General features: G+C 44.3%; 1 protein-coding gene across 3 annotated transcripts in view; it reads left to right on the plus strand.

Annotated features, from left to right (window-relative positions):
- The window catches only part of Raver2 (ribonucleoprotein, PTB binding 2), a 75,980-nt gene that overhangs the window by 44,759 nt on the left and 6,382 nt on the right, over window positions 1-24,839 (plus strand). For 2 of the 3 annotated variants that reach the window (XM_060365971.1, XM_060365969.1), the window contains exons 5-11: window positions 4,221-4,347; window positions 8,900-8,982; window positions 12,081-12,185; window positions 12,317-12,428; window positions 14,463-14,719; window positions 16,035-16,143; window positions 17,842-17,978. In XM_060365971.1, coding sequence (XP_060221954.1) covers window positions 4,221-4,347; window positions 8,900-8,982; window positions 12,081-12,185; window positions 12,317-12,428; window positions 14,463-14,719; window positions 16,035-16,143; window positions 17,842-17,978 — 930 coding nt within the window. The remainder of the gene's footprint in view (window positions 1-4,220; window positions 4,348-8,899; window positions 8,983-12,080; window positions 12,186-12,316; window positions 12,429-14,462; window positions 14,720-16,034; window positions 16,144-17,841; window positions 17,979-24,839) is intronic. The other variant, XM_060365970.1, reaches the window with a different exon arrangement.

Genomic DNA, 24,839 nt, shown 5'->3' on the forward strand with positions numbered 1-24,839 from the left:
CTGATGTTAACCTGGTTCCTTTAGCTTTCTTTGTTGTTTATATGTGCTATCCCTTCATCTCAGCCTTTCTGTGTGTATCTGATAACTAACATTAAAAAAAATCATATATGAAAGTCTGCGTCTTTTTATTGGTGCATTTTAAATACCTTTTAATGTATGTATTGATTTTTGTTCATTTGGTATTTGGGGTATCTGTTTCCTTGTGCTTTCTTTTAACCAAATGTTTTGCCTTTTTTTTTCTTTCCATATTTCTAACGATTGGAACCATCTTCTTTTGCTTGCCAGCTTTGCATTATATCTTTTAATTAATTTTCTTCTTTGCCTTTTTTTCTCTTTGTTGTTGGTTGGTTGGGTTTTTTTTCTTGTTTGTTTGTTTGCTTGCTTGTTTGTTTTTTTCTGAGACAAGGTCTCACTATGTGGCCTTGGCTGTCCAGGAACTCAGTATTTAGACCAGGTTGACGGCAAACTCAGAGGTCCACCGGCTTCTGCCTCCTGAGTGCTGGGATCAAAGGTGTGCACCACCACACCTGGCACTTTTTTCAGGTTTTAAAAATTGTGTGTGCAGAGGTGTTTTGCCCAATGTATGTTTGTGCACCACATGCATGCAGTGCTCATTGAGGCCAGAAGAGGGCATCAGGAGCTAGCGTTAGACTGCTCTGAGCTGCCATGTGGGTGCTGGGGCTTGAATCCAGGTCGTCTGGAAGAGCAGCAGCCACTGACCATAACTGTTGGTCATCTCTGCAGCCCCTTATCTTTTACGGAGTGGGGGTGGGAAGCAAGCACACACTTGTGCACAGTGTACAGTGGAGGTCAGAGGTCAGCTTTTTCCAGAGTCTTTCCTCCTTCGCCTTGCTTTGAGGCAAAGCCTGCTTTACTGTTTCTGCCACTGTGCTGTGTATTCCACTCTGCACTCTGGCCGATTCTCCTGTCTCTACTTTTGACCTGCACTGGATTTGCCTTACAGAGATAAGCCTCTGCATTCATCTTTCTATGTGGGACATGGGGTTTGAACTCAGGTCTTCAGGGTTCTGTGGCAAGGGCTTTTCAGGGTAAGCCATCCTCCCAGGCAATATTTTATTTCCTGGTTAATTGTTCCTAGCTCATTAATACCCTTTCCTTTCTCAATAAACCTTGTCTTTTCACTTAATACAGCCACCGCCATTCTGTTTGCTCCTTCCTACCTTACCATTGGAATTATGCCCAATTCTTGACCCTGAATATTATCTGTGTCATGGGCTTGCATGGGTCACAGAACACTGTCTTGCATTTGCCTCTTTTGACTGTGGTGTTTCTTCCCAGGGAGTTTTGACTGAAGGCATTCATGTAGTGAAAACTTCTCAGAATGTGAGCAGTTGGGAACAGTTTTCTTCTTTGTTATACTTAAGCGCTAGCTTCCCTGAACATAGAAATCTAACTTCAGAGGCTTTTTTCCCCCTTAACACTTTGGAAGTATTGGTTCATTGGTTCCCCAGTCTAGTGTTTCCAGGGAGAAACTATTGCAGTTGGGGCCTTGATCCTTAGGAGACATGTTCTCACTGGAAGTTTTAATAGCATTGTTTTCTTTTTCAATTTTTTTTTTCAATTTTTGCTTCGGTGTTTATAAATTTTATGATCACTATGAGTAGGTTTGTGTTTTCTTCAGCCACAGATTTGGGACTCCAGGTGGTTGATCACTGTTTCTATGCTTTCTAATCCCTCTTTAATAATGCACATTTCTCAGTTCTTTTCCAAAGGTACCCCTCAACTTCTTTCTCCTGCAGGGGCAGGGGAACAAGTCCTGGCCCCTGACCTCTGTCCCTTTCATCTGGCTGCTGCTGTTAACCCTCACCCTTGCCCTTACTAATTTTGCTTGCAGTTTTTGATTCTTTAGCCTGACCTTTTAGATTGCTGGGTTTATTTTGAATCGTGTGTTTCTTACTATTTTAAGCTGCCTGTTAAAACACAGAAGGCTTAAGAGGAATGCTTCTGCAGCTTTTATGTATAGAATAGGGACATCCATGCCAAGGTAAGGATTTGCTTTTGAGGGCTTGGGATCTAGTTCATGTGGTGTACTGAGAGCAGTACTGTTTATAGTAAGCAAAGGCTGGTTTTCTACTGTGTTTGCTTTTTATGCTAGCACTTCCCGCTTGGACCTTTATAACCGAGTGTTCTTGCTCATGTTACTAGTTTAAAAAAAAAAAGTCCTGCCCTTTTTAAGGCTGCTTATCTTTTTGGGAACATCTGTCGTGTTCAGTGGGCATTCTTGTTTTCCTGTCCGTTGCCTCTGCTTTCTCTGTCATGAGCAGTCCTGCCAGCGGCCTTTGTGTGAGTGGCTCTAGTCTCCACATGTTGAGTTACTGTGCTTGTACTTCCTGGGGAGGGAGTCAGCTTCCTCCTGTGTTTCTAGGTTAGTGAAAGGGCTGGGGTATGGCACAGTGGTACAGCGGTGTGATGCTCCAAAGCCCCCATCCATACACATGCACACATCTGCCATAAGAGTCTGATAGGGAAAGGGACAAGGGGAAGACCAGAGGGGAAGCCTGGGTTTTGTTGGGATTTAGGGAAGACAGGCGGGAGAGCTCTGGCAGACTGTCCTGGGCTTTCCCCACCTCACTAGACACTGCCCCATAGGGCCTCCTCATCCCGCACCCAGCCCTGTGTTTTCCTCATTTGTGATACTTCGGTGTGGCTGGGGGTGGGAGGAGCTGAGAATGCGGCTGGATGGATAGGAGGTGGTCAGTGACCACCCTGCCCGCACCAGCACTACCTGGTCCCTGCCCTCAGCTGTCTGTAAACACCACCTGCTGCGACACCCATGTCCTGCAGCGTCCGTGGGCCACACTGCTCTTTGTCTGCATTGCTTTTGCTGCCTGGGAGCCCGGCTCCCCTGAAGGATGGAGGAGGAAGCTGCACATCGCCACCTATCAAAGCTCCCCGTTCCTTCAAGCTCTCCTGTGGACCTAGGCTTTCTTATTCTCTGCGCACATCTTTCTGCACACTTTCTATCCAGACGGGGCTTCTTGCCAGTGTCATGTCTGTTTCTTGAGTCCACCTTTTCTTGTGGCTAGATGTGTGTGTGTGTGTGTGTGTGTGTGTGTGTATTGTTTCTATACTGAAATCCACATATATCAAACTTCTTGTTAACATATATATGTGTGGTACTCATGTATATAGGTATGTGTGTTCACATGTGTGTGAGGGCGCACATGCTCATGTGGAGGCCTGAGGTTACTGTCAGATGTCTTCCTTGATCAGTCTCCACTTTATATCTTGACCTATGGTCTCACACTGAACTCAGAGCTCAGCCATTCAGCTAGTCTGGCTAGCCAGGTTATTCTAGAGATAGGAACCCCCTATCTCTGCCTCCCCTGTGCTGGGATAATAGGCCACATGCCCACCTGGTTTTTAGTATTACATTCATTTGTTTGTTCATTCACTCACTCACTCACTCACTCACTCACTGAGATAGTTTGGGGGGGGGCTTGCATGTGCCCCTGTATATATTATAGAGCTTAGCAGACAATTTTGGTGAGCTCTCCTGTCTTAGCGTGTGCATTCTGGGAACAAACAAGCACCATTAGCTTCTAAGCCACTCGCTGGCCTCACACCCAGCTTTTTTCTGCAGGTTCCGGGGGGTACTGAACTCCAGTCCTCATACTTACGTGACAAGCACTTTACCTATGGAGGGCCATTCACCAACTGTCAGAGTGCTTTCTAAAACCAAAAAGTGATTCACATTTTTAGGTAAATGTGCAGCTTAGTTCATCTTTGTTTACACTGGAGGATTGAGAGGATGAAATCAACTTTCAGAATAAAAAAAAAAAAAGTCTGTTGAAAGTGAGCCTGTATTCTCTCACTCTGGACCAGCAGTCCAGTAAGGCTTCCTGGAGTGTGGGGTCCTGGCAAAGTGGGGTACTTTGCTGGGAAAGCTGTATCTCCTTCCTTTGTCTTGTGTGTGTTTTGTTTTTTTTTGTAATGAGACGTGTTCTATTAAACTGTTTATTCAGGGCAGTTGTCGTTGGACAGGTGAGGGCCGCCTGTCCTGTGTAGGAGAAGACATGTACCACGGAAGCTGAGAGCTGTGGTGGAAAGCGCCCAGTAAGAGCGTGGCGCACATAAAGCACATTGCGTTTTGTCAGAAAAGAGGTCTTGGGTTGAGCGGCTGGCAGGAGGATGCCATCGGACTGTGTCATTTTTGCATTTAACGCCGCCTTCTGATGTTTGTTTCTGACCCGCTGAAGATACACAGTAACCAGAAGGGATTACTGCCAGAGCCAAATCCAGTACAGATCATGAAAAGTTTGAACAACCCCGCCATGCTACAAGTTCTTCTGCAGCCGCAGCTGTGCGGACGAGCGGTGAATCCAGGTAAGCACCGTTTGTGCACTTGAGCAGACGTCAGCAGGAGGTAAAAAATTCCCTGCGCGTTAAAACACACTTGAGCTCGGATGACTCTTTCCTAAGAACTATTAATGTTTATTAAGCAGTTATCTGAGTGGGGACTGCGTGTTGGCTAATTTGCAGGTACAGTTTACTTCTGTACTTCGTTTTCTGTACCATTAGTAAATGTTACGTATTAAACCCTCTGTTAAGCTCTTGGTTGCCGAGAATGTCCAAACAACCTGGTCATGACGGCACACCACTGTCCTGTCACCTGCATGAACCCAGAGCACGGATCCTTTCTTTGTAATCATTTTAGTGGAATTACTTGCTGAGTATGCGAATTTGTTTCTCTTGTGTTCATCTTTCTCTGTTGGAGAGAGCAGAGTAGTCTCCCTTTGTGCTTTATTTATCTCTGTCCATTGACTGTTTGGCATTCTTTTTCTGGTATTTCCTTCTGAAACAAACAACTTTGCATAGACAAGATTTCTGTGTTAGTGTTAGGAGGAAATGATGCCTGTATTCAGTGCTAAAGTTTAGAATAAATATATTTAGTGGGAGCTTTCTCAGAGTGTTTATTCCAGTTCAGTCCCAGCTGGCCAGATGCCAGCTCCTACGCTAAGCAACACACACCCACAAATTAAGGGCACAGCTCTCTGTGCGGCTGCCCCGCTTCAAACCCTGGCCACAAGTTACCGATTCTCTGGGCTACCTGAACTTCTGACCAACTAGCTATACAAATTTGGGAGTTGCCAGGACCCTTCAGTTTGGTAATCTCTTAGAATGTCTCCTGGAAGTCAGGAAAGCCCCATCTTCATGATTACAGTTTTACGAGAAAGGATCGAACAGGAACTGGCGCATGATAGACCCTTCATGTGAGTGTGAGGATAGCTTCATGCAGTCAGGCCCTAACAGTCTCCAGCATGTCACTGATGTGGGAGCTTTCTACACGATTGTTGCTGACGATTTCATATGTGTGTATAAATGTTCTGATTACTCTTTGCTTCCTTTAATCCCCTTCCCACCCCTATCACCGGGTCCTATCTATATCAGCCAGTCCCTTTGCCAAACTCATGACTTTTGGTTTTATGACCTGTTTAATTGGGCCACCTGGGAGACCATTGGATTGAGATTCTCTGTTGGAGCCTGGTGGTGACCGCACAGCTGAAGCCATCGAGTCTCCTTCTCCCTGAATTGATCAATAGCAAACAGTTTGGCAGTGAGGGCTAGGGAGGGCCTCCTGAGCCTGTCTCACAGCCATGCCTGCTGTTGGCAGGACCATTCTTTTTTTTTTTTTTTTTTTTTTTTTTTTTTTAAAGAGAAGGTCTTTGTGTAGCCCTGGCTGTTCTAGAACTGGCTCCTTAGACCAGGCTGACCTCAAACTCATAGAGATCTGCCTGCCTCTGCCTCCCAGGTGTTGGGATTAAAGGCGTGCACCACCGCTGCCCAGCTGGTGGGCCCATTCTCATGCCTACCCAGTGCAGGCATCTGTAGCTGCTGCAGTGGTTAGGTCTTACCCAGGAGATGACATTTCAGAGTCCTTTTCTGTCTTCCGTCTCTTATGTTGTTTTTGCTCCTTTTCCCACTGTGTTTTCCCTTTGAGGGGATGGAATAAAATGTCTCTTTTAGGGCTGAGCATCAATAAGTCACTTATTCTCTACACTCATGGGTCCACAAGTTTCTTCCTTTCCTTCATAACTGTCCACACGAAAAAGAGGCTTCTCTAACGACGGCTAAGAACAGTACTTTTCTATGGATATAAACAAATATTTAGAGGGTAGCTTGACACATTTGTTAGAAACAGTACTCGGTTTCCATTCTAGGGCTCCTCATCTCCCTGGCTGTGGGTTTTTGACCAGGCATACAGTATCAGGCATTGATTCCCTCCTGTGGATCAAGCCTCAAATCCAATCCCATAACAGGAATGCAGCGATTGCACAAGTGGCCTTACCCTGCAGGACTATGAAAACTAGCAGCAGGGTGGAGCTTCATCTCGGCTCTAGCTTGCTTTTCTTCTTTATTTCATGCATCCAGGCTATAGAGCATGTATAGTCTGCTTTCTATTGTTAGGATAAGCACCATGACCAAGAGAGACTTGGGGAGAAAAGGATTTAGTTGGCTTACACTCCCATATCACTGTTTCTTATCGAAGGAAGCCAGGACAGAAACAGGGAAGTAACCTGGAGGCAGGAACCGATGCAGAGGCCTTGGAGGGTTGCTGCTTCTGGCTTCATCAGGTTGGTTGCTTATAGAACCCAGGTCCACCCACAGTGGGCGGGGCCCTCCCCATCTATCACTCATTAAGAAAATACCCTACAGCAGGGCCTTCTGGAGGCGTTTCCTCCATTGAGTTTCCCTCCTTTGAGATACCTAGTTTGTGTGTCAGGCTGACAAAAGGCTCCACAGCACAGGTGCTTTGCCTGTGCTGCTTTCGTCTCACATTCATACAGTGACCTGAGTAAGCCAAGAACTAGAGAGGAAATGGATGGAAATAGGGACAAAAAAGGTTGACAAGCCATTACCCTGGTACTTGATCAAGAAAATGCCCCACAAGTATGCCCATGGGACAGCTTTGTGGAAGCATTTTCTCACTTTTGATGTCCCTCTTTCCAGATGACTCTAGTTTGTGTCTAGATGACAAGGCAATAAATACATAAATGAAAAATTTAAAAAACTAACGAGCACAAGGAGGCAACTCACCCTTGGTGTTGAGGGTTTTGTTTAATAAACTCACAGCTTAAGGGAGCAGCTTTTTCCAGCCACGCGGGGGGCGGGGGGAGGGTCTGTTTAGGAGTTGGAACTTCCGTGGGGATACTGCTGTGTGGCAAACAATTCCCCCGAAAAGTATCCCATCTAGATTTTGTAGGTTGTCCTAAAGCATGGTGTTCACAGACACGACGGCCTGCTGTTCACTGGTATTGACTGACACAATGCAGCAGTCCGTCATTCCTGGTACCACAGCTTCTCCCGATGCAGTCTAAGATGGCTGTTGTGTTCAAAGACACGTACTGTGCTCTTGGGTCTTTTAGAGTCATGGTAGCCACATCTTCAGATTGTGGGCATCTTTAATCATCCAACACTGCGTATTTCCACTTCACTTTCCTACTTGGATTGGTTTGTGGTCATAGAGGAATATGCATTTGTTTTGTTTTTGTTTGGGGGGATTTTTTTAAATTTAAAAATCATTTATATAGGGGATGGGTATGTACACATGAATGCAGATCCCTAGAGTTGGAGTACAGGCAGCTGTGAGCACCTGACATGGGTGCTGGGAACCGAACTCTGGTCCTCTGCAAAAGCAGTATGTGTCCTTCGTCACTGAGCCATCTCTCCAGTCCCAGGAGTGTGTGTTTTTAACGTTTAATGTTACTGTCTCTACTTGAAGATGTGTTAATATTTACACGGATGGAGAAATTATTTCCTGGCTTTGTCTTTGTTTGAGCTGGTGAGAGAAGGAGCGTATATCCCCACCTTAGCAAAGGCAAGCTGGAGAATGTGTGCAAATTGCACTTTTGTATGTTCTTGGACGGTGGGAGGGTGCTGGGGAATTACTCCTTTCCAGAGGAGAGGAAATAGCAATGAGGATTTGTCTTTATTTACACCTACTTTTATTACCTTGGGTAAATAACTGGCTGTGGATTTAAATCATACGGTAGATGTATGCTTAAGTTGTAGACTCCTTTTGCTCAGCGCCCTGACTCGCCTGTTGTATGTGGTACGTCTTAATTTGAACCTTTAGAGTGGGCAGGTACGTGTTAACTTTTGAGTGTGTTACTGTGCTTTTGTTTTGAGACAGGGACATACTACCCAGCTGGGAATACAGGCATGCCTTCGTGTGTGTCTGTCACATGTACATTGTGAAAAGCTATTACTAGGACCTTTTCCGAATGCTACTTTGTGATATATTATAGATGTCGTTTTTCCATAACTATAAGTAGATGAAATTAATCATGTGTTTTCTACTTCATGGTTCTTTCTTCTCAGTACATGATTTATTCTGAAAATATCTCTTCTGAAAGGTATATGGTTTTTGGCCTTGGAATTATGACCCTTTATTCCTCCTGTCTCTATGCACAGTTCATTTCTTGGGATGCAGGTTCTCATGTGTCATTCCTGGCTGGCCTGGAACTTACTGGGTAGACAAGGCTAGCCTCAAACTCAACGTGCCTGGCTCTGCCTCCCCAGTGCTAGAATCCGAGACGCGCACCACCACGCCCTGGTGTTTGTATTTACATTGAATCTTAGTTTTTCTGATGTAAGAAGTTCTGCACATGGATACCGTCCTCTCTGCAGGATTTTCCTTAAGGTTTTTAAAGGTGAGGGTAGCTTGGTGTCCGAGACTTAAAGAAAATGCTAGAATTCTAAAGCAAGTTCCAGCATTGAATTGTAAAGAAAGGAGCGTGTCACTCTCAGCCAGGAGGCCAGGACACTTCCTGGGCAGGTTGAAGGCTGTGAAGGAGATGCTCTGGAACATGTCGTGTTTGTCATTTCTGTGTCACGCAGTCAGTTTTGCTTTGACTGACTCGGCTCTTCTCTGCAGTTCTCGGAGTCGCGCCCAGCTTGTCTCATCTGCTGAGTCCGTCCCTCCCCTCCGCGCTGTTGCACTTCAGTAAAGCACAGCAGGTTTGTACACAGCACCGGGTACCGAAGCCCTGAGGGCCTGGACTGAATACTTTCATCTCCCCAAACGCTCACGACAGGATCTTACACAGCTCAGGATGACCTTGAACTCCTAATTCTCCTGCTTCCAGCTCCCAAGGGCTGGGATTACAAGTGTGCCAGACCTTGTCAAGAAGTTACCTGAGCATTTTGCTTTTTAAAAATATCCTGCCTGCCCTCCACCCTTTGTGGTCTGAGGAATTGTTCTAGAGTTTATTGGTGCTGGTAAGTGCTCTACTGCTGGAGTACTTCTCCAGCTTTCTCTATTTTAACTTTTGATTTTGAGATAGAGTTTTACTCTAGTTGCCAAGGCTGGCCTTGAACTCAAACTGTCAGTGGGTAGACATTGAACTTGTCATCCTCCTGCGTCAGCCTCCTGAGTACCTGGAATTATAGGCCTGTGCAACTAGACCTGACAGAGAACATCTTTAATAAGAACAGCTCCATAAAAATCACAAGATGTCTGTGTGTAATCTAATGCTGATGAAAACAGCAAAGATACATTTACCAGCTCTTGTAGAGTATTAAGAACAGAATACTTATTTTGTGGTATATTTTTGATAGACAATGAGTAGGGTTTTATGGGGGGGGCAGAGATAGGCAGAATGTGTGCCATGGGTGTGTGTGGGTCAGAGGACAGCCTTGGGTGTCAACCCTTGCCTTCTACTCTGTTTGAGGCAAGGTATCTGCTGTTTGCCGCCGCATATGCCAGGCTAGCAAGCACTCAGGTCTTGGGGGTTCTCCCTTCTCCATCTTCCGTAGGAGGGCTGGGATTCCAGGCTGGAGGTTTTTGGGTGGGTTTGTGGGATTCAGACTGAAGCATTTCCCAGTCAGTCTTAAAGGAGTAGTTTTAAAACAACTTTTTATGTTTTAAAGTCTGAACTCAAGACAGATTTATAGACAGAAATGGGCAATAACTCTTAATCTTTAAATTTTAATCTGTGTTTATAAAATAGTCTACATGTTTGTGAGAGTAAAGAATGTTTTTCTTCCATCTTCAGGTTAAGTTCGCGCTTAGACACGAGTATCTGACATATTGGAAGTAACCATTCCTTGTTAATGTCAGAATACAAAGATACACAGACGTGTGTACAAATCAGTGTTATTACTCATATAGGATGGAAGAAATGAGTGTGCAGTGCTGTGTGCAGTCCACTGTTTTGGTCTTTTGAGACAGGCCTAGGCAGGTCTCCAACCCTGGATCCCCCTGCCTCTGCCTGCTGGGCACTGAGATTAACGGTGTGTGCACCGCTTCAGGTTATAAACTTCGCTTTCTAGAGGGAAAGGAGGAGGAAGAAGAGCCACAGCTGCTACTTTTCTGTTCTGTGATAGAATGATGCCCTGAGAAGGGGTTTATTTTGGCTTCCAGTGGCAGTGGCAGAGCGTCTACCTGTTGTGGAGCACATGAGGTCAGAGGAGGCATGGTGGCAGGATTAGGAAGTGGACTGCTCACATTTCAGGTCCAGGAAGCAGGAGAAAGGAAAGAACAGGAGGTGGGGGGCGAGGCTGTACACTCATAAATCTGTAGGGACTCACTTCCTCCATCAGCCAGCGCCTTTCTGAAGTTTCTAAACCATGCCACTAACCAGAGAACGTATCTTTTCCTTTGCATCTCTGCCGTCTCAGGGCTTGGGACAGTACAGCGCCTTTGCTCATCCACTCCACATCTTTTACTGAGTGATCATGTGCTTGCAGCCATTAGGGCTACAGCTTTGAACAAAACATCCTCACAGTCTCTGCTGTTTCAGAGTATGAAGTCAGGTGTGATGTCTTGAACCTGTGATCTCCTCTAACACAGGGGAGGCCAAGGCTGGAGGATTACTGCCTCTAAGACCAGCCAGGGCCACATAGTAAATTCCAAGCCAGCCTGGGCTGCGGAGTGAGAGTCTGTCTCCAAACAATAAAAACCCCACAACAGAACAGTAGGGAAGCCAGAGGTTAATGCCAATCAAGTATGAACGGTGACAGGAAGGGAGAGTCAGATCACTGACAGCATCCCCTGTGCATTAGGGCGGAGGTTCTCATCCTGTGGGTCACAACCCCTTCGGGGGTCGAATGACCCTTCACGGGGGTCCCATATCAGATAGGGACATGACGATTCATAACAGCAAAGTTAGGGTTATGAAGTAGCACAACTGGGGGGTCACCACAACAGGAGGAGCTGTATTCAAGGGGCGCAGCATGAGGAAGGCGGAGAGCCCCTGTGCTGGAGAAAAACCAGAAACGCAGTGCTTGCCTTTAAGGCCTGCAAGTCCTGTGTCTCCAGAGCTCATTGCCTCGCACTGTCGTGGAAGTGTCGCCTCACTCCTCCAGGGTCCTTCTTCTTTAGTGGGAGTGCCCTTTCTGAGTACAACCTGACTGACCCAGGGTTTCCCAGGCAGCCTTCAGATCTCAGCACACAAGCTAGGCCCTCAAGAAAGCCTCCCTTGAGTCTTCCGGTCTGAGTAAAATTCCCCGGTCTTTGTTCACGTATCTGCTTTTTTTTCCCCCTCATAGTATTGTTATTTGTAATCTTGTTTGTTTCTATATTTAAAGTCTCCTTTAAATATATGACACATAGGAACAAATCATATGACATTTCTCACGAGGTAGCACACTATCCTGTTCATAAAATGTATGCAGCAAATCTTGCCAAGTGATCAAATCAATAAATAAATTCATATCTGACCATCATTAGAGCCAGGAAAGGGGTGAGGGGAGGAAAGGATGACAGAGGACTGGAATTGCTCTCCTAACTGCATCTTAGGTAATACTACCCGAAGGGGAAAGTAGATTTCTATTAAGTGGTTTGTTTTTGTTTTTTCTTTCAAGACAGCGTTTCTCTGTGTAATAGCCTTAGCTGTCCTGGAACTATCCCTGTAGACCAAGCTGTCCTCGAACTCAGAGATCCGCCTGCCTCTGCCTCCTGAGGGCTGGCATTAAAGGCGTGTGCTGACCATCTGGCTAAGAAGTGGTTTCTGTTTTCCAGACTGACTTGAGAGAATTGACCTTTAAGAAGAGCTGATTATGCAACAAATAGCTCTTCAGAGTGTAACTAACTTCGTGTCTCATCAATTCCACAGAACTCGGCTGTGGGTACCGCCTCGCCCTTACTCCTTCAGAGTCTGTCTCACATACCCCTGGTACAGCCACAGTTGGTGAAGTTTGACAGTGCCCCCACCAACAACGTAAGTGTTTCTTCCCTTCCACGGACTCAGCCTGCTGACGAGGTGCTGGAGCTGCACGCGTGTATCTGTCTCCAGTGGGCTGTGTGTTTCCACCGCGGGAAACTGTCTTCCTCTCTCCGATTCTTTTGCAGAAGCCTGGCTTGCTGGGAGAGCCTCCCGCCATGGTGCTGCAGCCTGCCCTGGCAATAGGGTCAGCGCTCCCACTGAAAACGGACCTGGGACAGCACGGAGAAGCACACAAAAGTAAATAACCTGTTTCCCGAGAAGTCCTTAATGCCGTCAGCTTTCAGACTTGAAGACAATTTACCTCGATCCCTCTCTTATTTATAGGATGATTAAATTTGAATCTTGGTCATTTAAAATTTCAAGAGCCCCATTGCCTTGCCTGGTTTTAATATTGATACGTTATTAATGGGTTTGCCTCCATGCCAAGATGAGACGGTCCCTGCTGGATAGGCTTTAATATTTTATGAAGGTTCACAGCAGTGCCAGGAGAAGACATATCTCCATTTGACGCCGACACGCCGTCCACTGGGCTCATTTCTCACATCTCCACTTCAATTCCATTGAGTAAAAAGTCCCCAGCCCTTATAAAAGGAATAGCCATTGTTTGTGAGTTAAGCCTTGTTGACTTGAATCATTTTTCTACCTGGAGGAAAACTGACACACATGCTCTGGGCACATGATAGGCAGACATTTTTATTTTAGAAAAATAATTTTAGAATTATTTAGAAAAAAATTTAGAATACCAGGGTTTCTTATTTTATTGTAAGTTAGGAAATAATATTATGCCAGCTTTTTTTTTTTTTTTAAATTATAACTTGGAAAAGCACTTCCAGTTTGAAGCTTGATTGAAGGGTTTGCTTTGCACCACTGGTACTATAAGTTCTACAAGCATAAATAACACATTTAGTCTCTTGCACATACAAAGTTGGGTAACCAAATGACCAAATAACTCAGTTGATCCTGACTGTTGAAGTTGACCAGGCAATGGCTAAATTGCCAAATAATAATAATTATTATTAATTACATATTTATTATTATTATTTGTTTGATGGGGTCTGTCATTCTATAAACTTTGATTCTATGATTAAAAGCTACAAAAATGCTCATATTAATGTTAGACAATGGGTACTTTTGTATCACATTTGCTGTTTTAAGAATGCTGATAATTCACTGTCTAAATAAATATATTCCAAAAGATGGAAGAGCCAGGGCTAGTATTCACCCAGCTAACAAACCCGTTCAGTGAATTCGTAAAATGGAAATTTGATTAAGTCATCGAGATGAACTGTTTTAGTTTCTTTTCGGCCTCTTGCCCAAGCTGATCTTGAACTTGTGAGTTCAAGTGATCTTATTTTAGCTCCGGAATAGTTGAGAGGTACACGTCGCTGTGCCTGGCTGACATTTTTATTTTTAATTTTAGAATTGCATGTTCACTTACTGGGGGGGGGGGCAGGGCCCCCATGTGCCCTCGTGTCCAGGTGGAATGTTGAGGACAGCCTGTGGGAGTTGGATCGCTTCTACCCTGTGGGCCTCAGGATGTAAACTGAGGCTGTGGCCAAGCACAGCCTGTGCTGAGCCATCTAGGCAGCCCCGATGAAATGATTTTTCAAATAAAAATGATACCTAGTTTTCCTATGAAAACTTTCTTTCCAGTATTTTTTTCCTTTAAATAAAAATATATAACTTACTAATTTATTCCTGTGCATTAACTTCAAGGCCAACAGGGGCAGAGTAGTGTTTACATACCAGATCTTTCCACTTAAAAATAGTGCCATTTATATTATTTGTGGCTTTCCACACTTAAATCTTCAAACCACTGAACCCATAGAAAGGCACTGAACTCGAGTTGAAGAGAAGGGTGCTACCAGTGCCCAGCAGCTGGTGAAGGCTCGCTAGCCTGGCTACTTTTGGATCCAAATTAACCTCAGGAAATGCTGAAGAACTCTTTAAACACAAGAATCAATTACTGTTTTCAAATATGGGAGCAACCAAATTGTAATGGTTGGACATTTTTAAGTATTAGTATAATTTAATTGTCAAAAAGAGACATGTTTCTAAAATGATAATTAAATATGTTATTAAAATATAATATTGAGGTTATTATAGAAATTAGTGAAAACTTAAAAAGCATTACTGATGTCAATTTTTGCTTTTTTGTGAATTTGTAACCTTTGCCCTCACCTCTTGGATTTCTCAGGCCTCTCAGAGGCACAGAAGGGCCCACTGGGCCTTGTATAACCAGGGTTCTTTTGCCTCTGTGGTTCACTACAGCATCTAATGTGATTCCAACTCAAACGACCCTGGCAGCTGGGCTGGGCATGCTGCCATTCTTCCCACAGCAGCTCCCCGCTGGGCAAGCCAGGCCGGGGCGTGGGACCCCTCAGGAGAAGCAGTCGGCCCCAGCGAGCATCGGCGAAGCTACTTTCTCCGGGTTGAAGCATTATCTGCAGACCTTCCCAGGCCTTCCCACTGGAGGCCCACTGACAGGTCACCAGAAGACACAGCAAAGCCAGCCGAAAGGCACAGAGGTAGGTTCAAGGGCAAGGAAGCACACAGAGAAGTGGATAGTCCCATGGCTGCCCCTCCTCTCCTTTTAGACCCTGAATTGTGGCCTTGTTCCATCTCGTTCAGTTGGTTGGTGTTTGGTGACTGTCCCCACTGTGGTTTCAGCATCTTCTGATCTGAGACTTCTCTTGAGCTACTGTGAATTTGTTAAGGGTTTAATTTCTTACTCATTTGAATGTTAAGCCAGTCCCTGGAGCATAGTGAACACACAGCAAACATGAACTGAATGAACGAATCCATTGCCATGTTACAGGCACATCACAAGCAAACCTGGATTTCGCCGAGGCTTACGAAGATGTCTAAACACAGCAGTATTGGTCAGGCAAGCATCAGGAACGTAAAGGGTGTGACTCTCAAAAGCTGAAATGCACACTCGTGATTGCACTTTCTTCATTGTGCCTATTTTTAAAAAAAATCAGTTTGAAAAGAAAACTAAGCTACTAGCTTTATCTTATATTAATCAGAACTGTGGCTTAAAAGTCTGATCAGAGAGTAAAGAGTAAGAAGCCTTTCAGGAAAAGATGGGCCATAAAGAAGGCTCAGACCTCCATCCTAGCTTTTTCTGCACCTCCTGTATGAAAATACAGGAGAGCCAGTATTTCCAGTGTCCTATCTAACATTGTAATCGAAGAGATAGTTCATGAACTCCCCCCCCCCTTAGCATTACTTTTAGGTCTAGAGGTGAGCAAGCCTCATTTGTGTCATCTGGCTTTAGGCAAATGATGGGAAATTTAAATCTTATAATAATAAATTTAAATCTTATAATCTTAATCCCTGTATCACTAGAAATAAGATACGGAATTGATTTTCTTCTTGCAAAGGTGAATTCTCTGAGATGAAGTGAGAAGATGCAGGGCACTTCAGCTTCTGCTTCACTTGTAGAATTCTGTAGCTAGAGTGATACCATTTATTTCTCTTTCCTTGGGGTTGCTGAGACAGGGTCTCTCTGTGCAGTCTTGTCCTGGAGCTTGCTGTGTAGAGCAGGCTGGCCTCGCACTTGGAGGTCTGCTTGCCTCTGCCTCCTGAGTGCTGGACTTAACAGGCATTCACAACCATGGCCAGCTAAGGCTCACGAAGGTCACACTGTACGAGATATATTGAAAAATGAATAAATAAATAAACTTTTATTTTTAGTGAGTATCTTTAATAAGCATGTATTAGTCATGTGAAACAAAACTTCCGTTGTGACTTTTCCATGTGTGCCTGTGATGTACTGTGACTCCTCATTCTTTCTTCTTCTGCTCACTAAGCACTCCGTCTTTTGTTTTTGGTGAATAGGCTGCCTCTAAGAATCAGACTTCACTCTTGGGAGAACCACCAAAAGAAATTCGGCTCAGTACAAATCCGTATTTGAATTTGGCAAGTGTGTTACCCAGTGTGTGCCTATGTAAGTGAGGCCTGCGTTAGCCCTGAGATTCCCCAAAGATACTGTGATGAGTTCTACTTTAATCTTGACTTAGCGGAAGCTCAGGATACCTGTTGACAAAACTAAGCCCTAAGTTATGAGCCTACTCTTTACCAATAAGTCCATTATTTGAAAGAAATTATGAAAATTAAAACACTTAAAAAATCTTTACAACAGTATTTTTATTAAGGGCAAAATAATTTCATTCAATTATTAAGGCATGATTGCAAATAATGAAGGTAACACATTGCTTGAAGCACTATAGTCATTTTCAGTGTGGGTAGAATCATTCTAAAGTAGAGATTGAAACCTCTAAGTGACCTGGCCAAGGCATCCAGACACGTTAGCTATGTGACTACCAGTCAGCAGCAATGGACTCTACATGGCCTTCAGCTGATAGGAGTCAGCTCTCACCCAAACACATTCCCCGCAAAAAAATACAGTAATCAGACGAGAAACTGAGGAACACATTAATGCTGCCCAACAGGAGAGAGGCTGGATGTGCAGAGCGGAACACTGTGACTTGATAGATAGATAGATAGATAGATAGATAGATAGATAGAGATAGATAGATAGATAGATAGATAGATAGATAGATAGATAGATAGATATAGATAGAGATATAGATATATCAGAACGGGGCTTGGTGGTGCACACCTCTAATCCCAGCACTCAGGAGGCAGAGGCAGGCAGATCTCTATGAGTTTGAGGCCAGCCTGGTCTACAAATCAAACCCTGGACAGCCAAGGCCACACAGAGAAACCCTGTCTTGAAAACTAAACAGAAATCAGACATCACTCATTTATGAAGTAGCCTCTAAAGCTGAATTTTAAGTGGAAAAAGTAAAGATGTGAGTCACATGACTGCAGTCACTATTAAAGCTCTGATCTTAACCTGGGGGAAATTGTAAACTGCAAGGAAGGAGGTTAAAGATGAGTGTCATTTTTAAGATACATTTTTTTGCCATTTTACAAAGTATCCCTTCAGCATTAATTTTAATTTTCCTAAAGCTTAAAAAAAAGTTAGGTGTACTTCTAGTATATCTGGAGCACACTGATCTCACCTGAAAATTGATATTGACAACTAGTGCTGTAATAAGGGTGTTTAATTTACATTTTCTATGCCTTCATGTAGAATAGTGGTTCTCAGCCTGTGGGTTGGGACCCAGTTAGGGGTCACATGTTAGATAATCCTGCGTATTAGATATTTACATTATGATTCAGGACAGTAGCAAAATTAAGTAGTCATGAAATAATTTTATGGTTGGGGGAGGGGGGTCACCACAACATGAGGAACTGTGTTAAGGGGTCACAGCATTAAGAAGGTTGAAAACCAGTGTTGTGGACTATCTGTCTATGGGGCTGAGTATATACAGAATTCAGAGGTAGAATGCTTCACTAGCGTTCTTGAGGCCTTGGTTTCAAGTCTCAATACAGAAAAAGAAATATATATATATATTTATATGTGTGTGTATATATCAGAGGCTTCCATCATAATTATTTTACCTCTGTGACAACCTTCCATTTTCAGTTGCTGAAATGAATGAAACGATAGGTAATTCCTCCTGGAGAAAATAAACACAAATATATATTGGCAGCATATTTGAAATAAGCTGAGTTAATGTGTTTTGTGCTGTTTGTAACTTAAAGAATCACTGAATGGTCCTGTGCTTACCTTTAGCTGCTGCAGGGAAAGGCCTGCCACAGAAGACTGGAATTGCAAGCAACCTTCTGGACGCGATCTCTCAGGGAGGCGAGTCCCAGCCCACACTGGAGAAGTGCATCGCTTATTCTCCACCCTTCGAGGATTATGCCCAGGTAAATAGTGCGCAGGCCGCGACGGTACAGGCAGGAACTGGGTCAGCTCTACTCTGCGGCCTCTGAGTGCAGACCATGACTGCCTTAGCATTGTGAGGATGCAGAGGGTGATCGCTCTTGCTCATCATTTGAAATTTAGGAATAGGTTCAAGAAATTATTTAGTATTATGTTACACCAAATATTTCCCTCTTAGAGTTTTACTAGCGGTCTTCAAGCTACAGCCCACAGACCACATCCAGCCCACCATGTATTTTTTGTTGTCCATAGCCACCTCTGTTCCTTTACGTATTTTCTATAGTGTTGCCATAGCCCAGGCTGGCCTTAAACTCCCAGCGCCTCAGTCTCCCAAGTGCTGGGCTTCTGTGTGGGCACCACCACACCCAGCTGTGTACCAAACTGGTAGCATAAAAGAGGAGCCAACCCTCAGCTTCTATGGGAAGTGCGCTCCAGGGCCCTGCTGGATGCTCACATCTCACCTCTCTAGTGTCGTGTGTGCAGTCTTGCTGAGCAGATCTCCTTCATTCTTTGAGCCGCTCTAGGTTACTTATAATAGCTGATATAATGGAAATGCTGTGGAAATATTCTGTTCTTTAGGGAGCAAAAGCCAAGACGCTGCTTGTGTTTGTCCAAGTGCAGAGTTTTTCAAATATTTCCAGCACGCAGTTGGTTAAATGTGTGGAATATTATTCTAAATGATGGTCAGAAGTTCCACTGATGTGGTTAGGTAGTGGCCTGCTTAATTTAAAGAACGGGGGTGGGGGGCTCAGAGCTGATGTCATGAGGAAGACATTCTCCTGCTTAAGGTTCCAGCTTTGTTAATGTACTCAGAAATGACATAGATAAGCGCACTGTTCATTGATTACATTTATATTTAATGAACAAAAGTTAAATTATAGATAAATAAAATAACTTATGAATAACACATAGTTGTGAAGATTAGAAACAACCAAAATATTCAAATAAGACTGAGCAAGCAAATTATTTACCAGAAAATACAACTTGGATTATTTAAAATGATATAAAATAATGTGTAAACACGTGATAAAATCTTCATGATCCATTGTGAAAATAATATTCACAAAATATAGTCCCATACAGTCCCAGTTTTTCTTTCTTCACGGAGAACAAAGTTTACTTTCCAAAGCAGGAAAAGTATAATGTTTTTAAGAATTTAGAGGAATGTGTATTTTAAGCCTCAAAGGTCTTTTTTGTACCGAGCTTTTCATTTGGAGTTTGACTTTTGAAGTTGGTCTCCTTTGACTCAGCAGATCCTGTTGTTAGATTGGGGTGGCTAAGCTGATGCTCGGGGGCCGTGCAGAGACTGACACTCACCTGTGGAGAGGCTCTGAGCTAGAGCCTTGCATCTCTGTACTTTAAATACATGTCACTTCCTTTGCAACATGCCCTAGTTTGCTTTTCCGTCGCTGTGATAAACGCCATGACCAAAAGCAACTTGGGGAAGAAAGGGTTTCTTTGCCTCCTACTTCCAGATCAAAATCCATCATTGAGGGAAGTCAGGGCAGAGGAACCTGGTGACAGAACCCACAGAGGAAATGCTGCTCACTCTCTGGCTTGCTCAGCAGCTATATATATACCTGTCTGTCTATCTGTCTACCAGTGTTTGCGGTGGGGTGGGGGCAGTGCTGTCTAGTGTACTGGGCCCTCCTCATTAATCATTAGTCAAGACAGTCTCTTACAGACTTGGCCACAGGCCAGTATGATCTAGGCAGTTTCTCAGTTGAGGATCCTTCTTCCTAGGTAATGCTAGGTTGTGGCAGAACACAGTGTAAGCATTTATCACCATCATCATCATCATCATCATCATCATCATCAGAGCTGAGGGATTGAGCCAAAGGCTGTGTGTCTGTTAGGCAAGTGAGCTACTCTTCAGTTAGAGCCCAACTTAATTTTTATTTTATGTTTTGTTTTGTTTTTCAAGACAGGTTTTCTCTGTGTAGCCTTGGCTGTCCTGGACTCAATTCACAGAGATCCACCTGCCTTTCCTGAGTATGGGGATTAAAGGCGTGCTCCACCACGTCCAGCCCAACTTAGTTTTTAAACATTTTTTTAAAACAGTGCTGGAATTACCCTTAGGATGGATGAATGGATACACACACACACACACACACACACACACACACACACATGCATATATGTATATATATATCACATATAGTGTATGTATGTAGTATATAGTATGTATAATTTAATATGTGCATTAAACATCTCATCTTTCCACCATGCCTGTGAGTTTTAAACTGCCCTATTCATCGAGCAAGTGGGAGAGGCAAAGGCACAGTTAACCCTCCACATTTGCAGCTTACAAATGATCTCTTGGACAGCAAAATCCATGTAGCTATGGTAGTAACTCCCAGAAACTCTGTTCAGGTTTTTGTGTCTCAGGACTGGGAGAGAAGGATAGTAGATGACATGATCTCCCTTTTAGGTAAAGCTGTCACATTTAAGGATTTGGTATTTCTCACGATCGTGAAGTTATTTGCAGAAGCCCCTGATAGGACCTGGAGATTTGAAAAAAGTAACTGCTATTTGAAAGTTTGGGGAATAAGCAGTAATTATGGGACCCTCAGAGACCACCAGGAGATGACTTGATGCAAGAGCAAGAGAGCTTTATTACGAGAAATTAACTCGGGAGGGACCCAGGTCTCACTGACCCAACAGTAGACATGTGGGACTTCGAGCCCTGAGTGAGCGGGGGTTTTAAAGGGAAAAACTGTAAGCAGGGGGTTTCCATGACAGCAAGCAGGGGGCTCATGCCTTGATGTTACAGGATTGGGTAAAAGCCATAGGGGCGAGGTGACCTTTTACATAATCACAATTGTCATTCTTCTAAACTACATCTGGAACGTGGGGAGAATTTTCTCAACCAATTCTCATTGATTATTGCCAGGGAAATTGTCTCTATTTTCTACCAAGTATTTATTCTATGATATTTCCTAGAGGCTGTTGCTAGGAGAGTTAACTTTGTTTTCTGCCAAGTGCATATTCTGTGATATTTCCTGGTACCTGAGTTCAGCTCCTGCTCAAGGTGGCTCCTCATTTCAAAATGGAGTCACTCAGGCTAACTTAAACTCTTCAGGCAGAGGTGAATTCCCCTGGATGAAAGCCATGTTTGTGTGGCTCTTTCCTTGGCCCCTTTCTCTATTCAAAATCTGTAGTCCTGCTGGCCTGAGAAGTCACAGAGGAAGCTGTAAAGGGAGAGGTCCTGGGACAGAGGGATTCATGTGGGTAGGAGCCCCAAAGTCACCATGGAAATGGCCCAAACACACTTGGCTGACCACTGAAGCTCTGGTATGAGGGAGATGGCAAGAGAGCCACAGCTTGATAGCCAGTGAAGCCTAGTGGAGAGGAGAGACGTGGAGTTTGAGCATAGCAAATTTAACTTCTAGAACAGTGGTTCTCAACCTGTGGGTCATGATCCCTTTGCCTGACCCTTCACAGGGGTCGCCTAAGACCATCAGAAAACACAGATGTTTACGTTACAATCACAGTAGTAGCAGAATTACAGTTATGAAGTAGCAGCAAAAATAATTTTATAGTTGGGGCTCCCCATGACATATGAGGGACTGTATTAAAGGGTCACTTTATTAGGAAGGTTGAGAAACTGCTCTAGAACAAAATAACCTCTTCAGAAGAAGATAATGGAATTCATGCTTTTTACACTTTCCATTCTCCCTACCCAATAATTAAAAATTTTTCTGAAGCTGGGGCTAGACAGAGCAATGTTAAGAGCACTGGCTGTTCTTTCAGAGGACCTGGGCTTGATTCTCAGAACCCACACGGCAGTGTACACAGCTGTCTCTTAACTCCAGTGCCTAGGATCCAGCACCCTTTTCTGGCCTCCCTGGGCTCCACACACACATGCAGTGCACAGACATACAAGCAGGTTAAACACCTGTACACATAAGACAAAATTAAAAGTTACACAAGGAAGGCAGATCCACGATGCCCAGGTGTTGATATTAGGAAAGAATGCCATTAAAACAAATGTGGCAGCCACATAAAGACATCGTGACAGATACGGGATCTCAGAAAGATACACATTTAAAAAGAACTGAGTCATTCTAGAACTGACAGGAGTTACGTGGGGTCTGGTTTTGTTTCTTTTCTGGTTGGTTGGTTGGTTGGTTGGTTGGTTGTTTGACTGGTTGTTGGTTTTGGTTGTTGGTTCGTTGGTTTTTTTCAAGCCAGGGTTTTTCTGTGTAGCTCTGACTGTCCTGGAACTTGCTGTGTAGACCAGTCTGACCTCGAACTCAGAGATCTGCCTTTCAAGTGCTGGGATTAAAAGCCTGCACCACCACCACCTGGAAGTTGTTTTGTGATATTAAAAATCACATTAGATGGTAAAAGCACAGGACTAGAAAAACAGGAAGAAAAGATTCCCTACTAATAAAGCAGCAGGAAGAAGAGAGATTGGATTGGAAACCAGTCAAAAGAGTATATCAGATCTGGAGCTGGAGCCGTCCATTGTGGGTGCTGGGAACTGAACCAAGGTTCTCTGCAAGATTAGTGTACACCCTTAACTGTTAAGCCATCCTGCTAGCCCCTGGATTCTGATACTTTAGAAACAAACCTTAACTAAGCTAAATAGAGGAAACTCTACTAAATAGAGGAAGCACATTTACTTAGTGTTCCGAAGTTTCAAAGTGTGTGGACAAGTTAAACTGCTGGTTTCTCGTCTAGAGCTAATTAGAAGCCAGTTTTAAATGGGCTCCCCTACCCATTTTACTGGCTATAGTTACTAGGATCACCACTGAGATGCTGCTGCTTTTTCCAAAAACCTACATATCTTAAGTATTTGAAGTGAACTATGAAAAATGAAGCCAGAAACAAATGCAGTTATTTTAAACTCCAATAGTGTTATAATCTGAAGGATCTTCTTAATTTGGACATACACAGTTTGAAATTTCAGATTCTGAGGTAAAGATGACCAGGTCTGTCTGCATCAGATGGCTGTTAGGAGCCCTTGTTACAGGAGACTATGAGCCAGCTTATTAAACATTTATTTAATACGCGAGGATAACTTTCTAACTATAATCTGACAAAACAATAGAATGTCCCCCTTGTCCCTTTTATTAAACTGGAAGTAACAGGCCAGCATTTATCAGTGGCTTTTTAGCATAACAAAATCACTAGTTTCAGTAATTTGAGGGATAATTTAGGAATTCCTTCACCGTTTTCTGTGATGGGTTTTTCCTTCCACACTTGGCTTGCTGGCAGCCACCTGGCTCACTGTCAGGAGTGTTCTGCACTGCTGAGCCATAGTCTTGTGTTTCCCTGGCTACAGAGATCTTTCCTAGTGGAAAGCTGGCTGCCCAACCTTAGGGAATCAGCCCTAGAATGTGGGATGAATTGGGGTGGGCACAAACCCAGCAATGAACAACAACAAAAAAAAAGCTGTGAAGAGGCTGGGGCTCTCCTTAGCCTAATGCTGCCACCTAGTGGAGAAATAGTGCAAAATGCCCATGACAACAGCATCTGCAGACCCATGTAGACCTTTCGGGGACACTCATCAATTGTACCATTACATGAACTTTAAGTGTATATGTTTTCCAGCGGTGGCCACTGAGATGTGGGTGATTCTCAACTTTTAAAAATGTGACACAGTGACTTCTGGCAGGTGAATTTGGGGGCAAGTATGAGGTTTGTAGACACAGGTGTCTGTGTCATACGGTAAGAAGAGCAAATGCAGAGGTACGTGAGGCAAACATGCTTGCCGTGTTATAAAGGAAGGAGAAGAAAGATAGGGGCCGAGTGCCCAGGCAGGAGAGGCCTGAGCAACATGGAAAGTGATGTCACAGTGGGCTGAGACGGGACACACAGGTTAGGACCTTATTAGGCCCGTGTATGTACTTAGGGTTGTACTCTGCACTGTGACTGCAGAGCGTAGCACCAGTGTTGCTGTGTGGACCCTGGCCTGGAGCACAGTGGCTGACAGGGAACGAAGGGGGTTGAGAAAACAGTAGGCTGAGGGTGGAAGTTCGAATGGCCCAAGGTCTGGGGCCTAGAAAATGGAATTGTCACTGTTGGATGGGTAGGAGCGTGAGTGGAATGGGCTGTGGAGGGCTGGGAGGAGGCTTAGTTTGTATGACGGTTCCAGGGTGATGTTTGCTGTTGCCTGGTCATCACACAAGTCTGGATGTGGGGGAGAATGTTGTTTGGTACAAATTACGTGGCTGATTGAGATCGGCAAGGAATGGGGGTAAAGGAAGAGTCTAGAAATCACTAACCGTGGATTTCTCATCTTCTTGGTGAAATAAATATCTAAGAGTGAAGATGCTGCATTCCCCTGTGGGAGGTTGGAGGACAGTGGAGAGCGATTCCTCTCCGGACCACTCAAGCACTAGGAAACTTAGTGATGTTATGGCACCCTGTCTCAGCCTGTGTTGTGATCCCAAAGATCAGAATCCTAGGGCAGAATCATGCTAGGCAGTTTTTCCGCACCCCGGAGAGAGCTCTGCTGAAGACGAATGTTTTCTGGAAAGTGGTCACACCGATGGGTCAGTGATTCTTTGGGGAATGTAAATATCCCAGTGCAGCTTCACCAAAGCAGTGGAGGGGTGTGTGTGTGTGTGTGTGTGTGTGTGTGTAGAGGGTGTCAGATCCCTTCGAACTGGACTTAGGAAGGATTGTGAGCTCACTAGTATGGTTGCTGGGACATTAACCTGGTCCTCTGGAAGAGCGGGATACCTGCTGGATTTGTGTGTCATCAGACAGGAAGGAGCCTCAGCTGAGAAAACCCTCCATGAGATCCATCTGTGAGGCATCTGCTCAATTAGTGACCAGTGAGGGAGGACCCAGCTCATGGCCGGGTGGAGCCATCCCTGGGCTGGTGGTCCTGG

Source organism: Meriones unguiculatus, chromosome 12 (assembly GCF_030254825.1).
Source record: "Meriones unguiculatus strain TT.TT164.6M chromosome 12, Bangor_MerUng_6.1, whole genome shotgun sequence".
Classification (NCBI taxonomy): Eukaryota; Metazoa; Chordata; class Mammalia; order Rodentia; family Muridae; genus Meriones; species Meriones unguiculatus.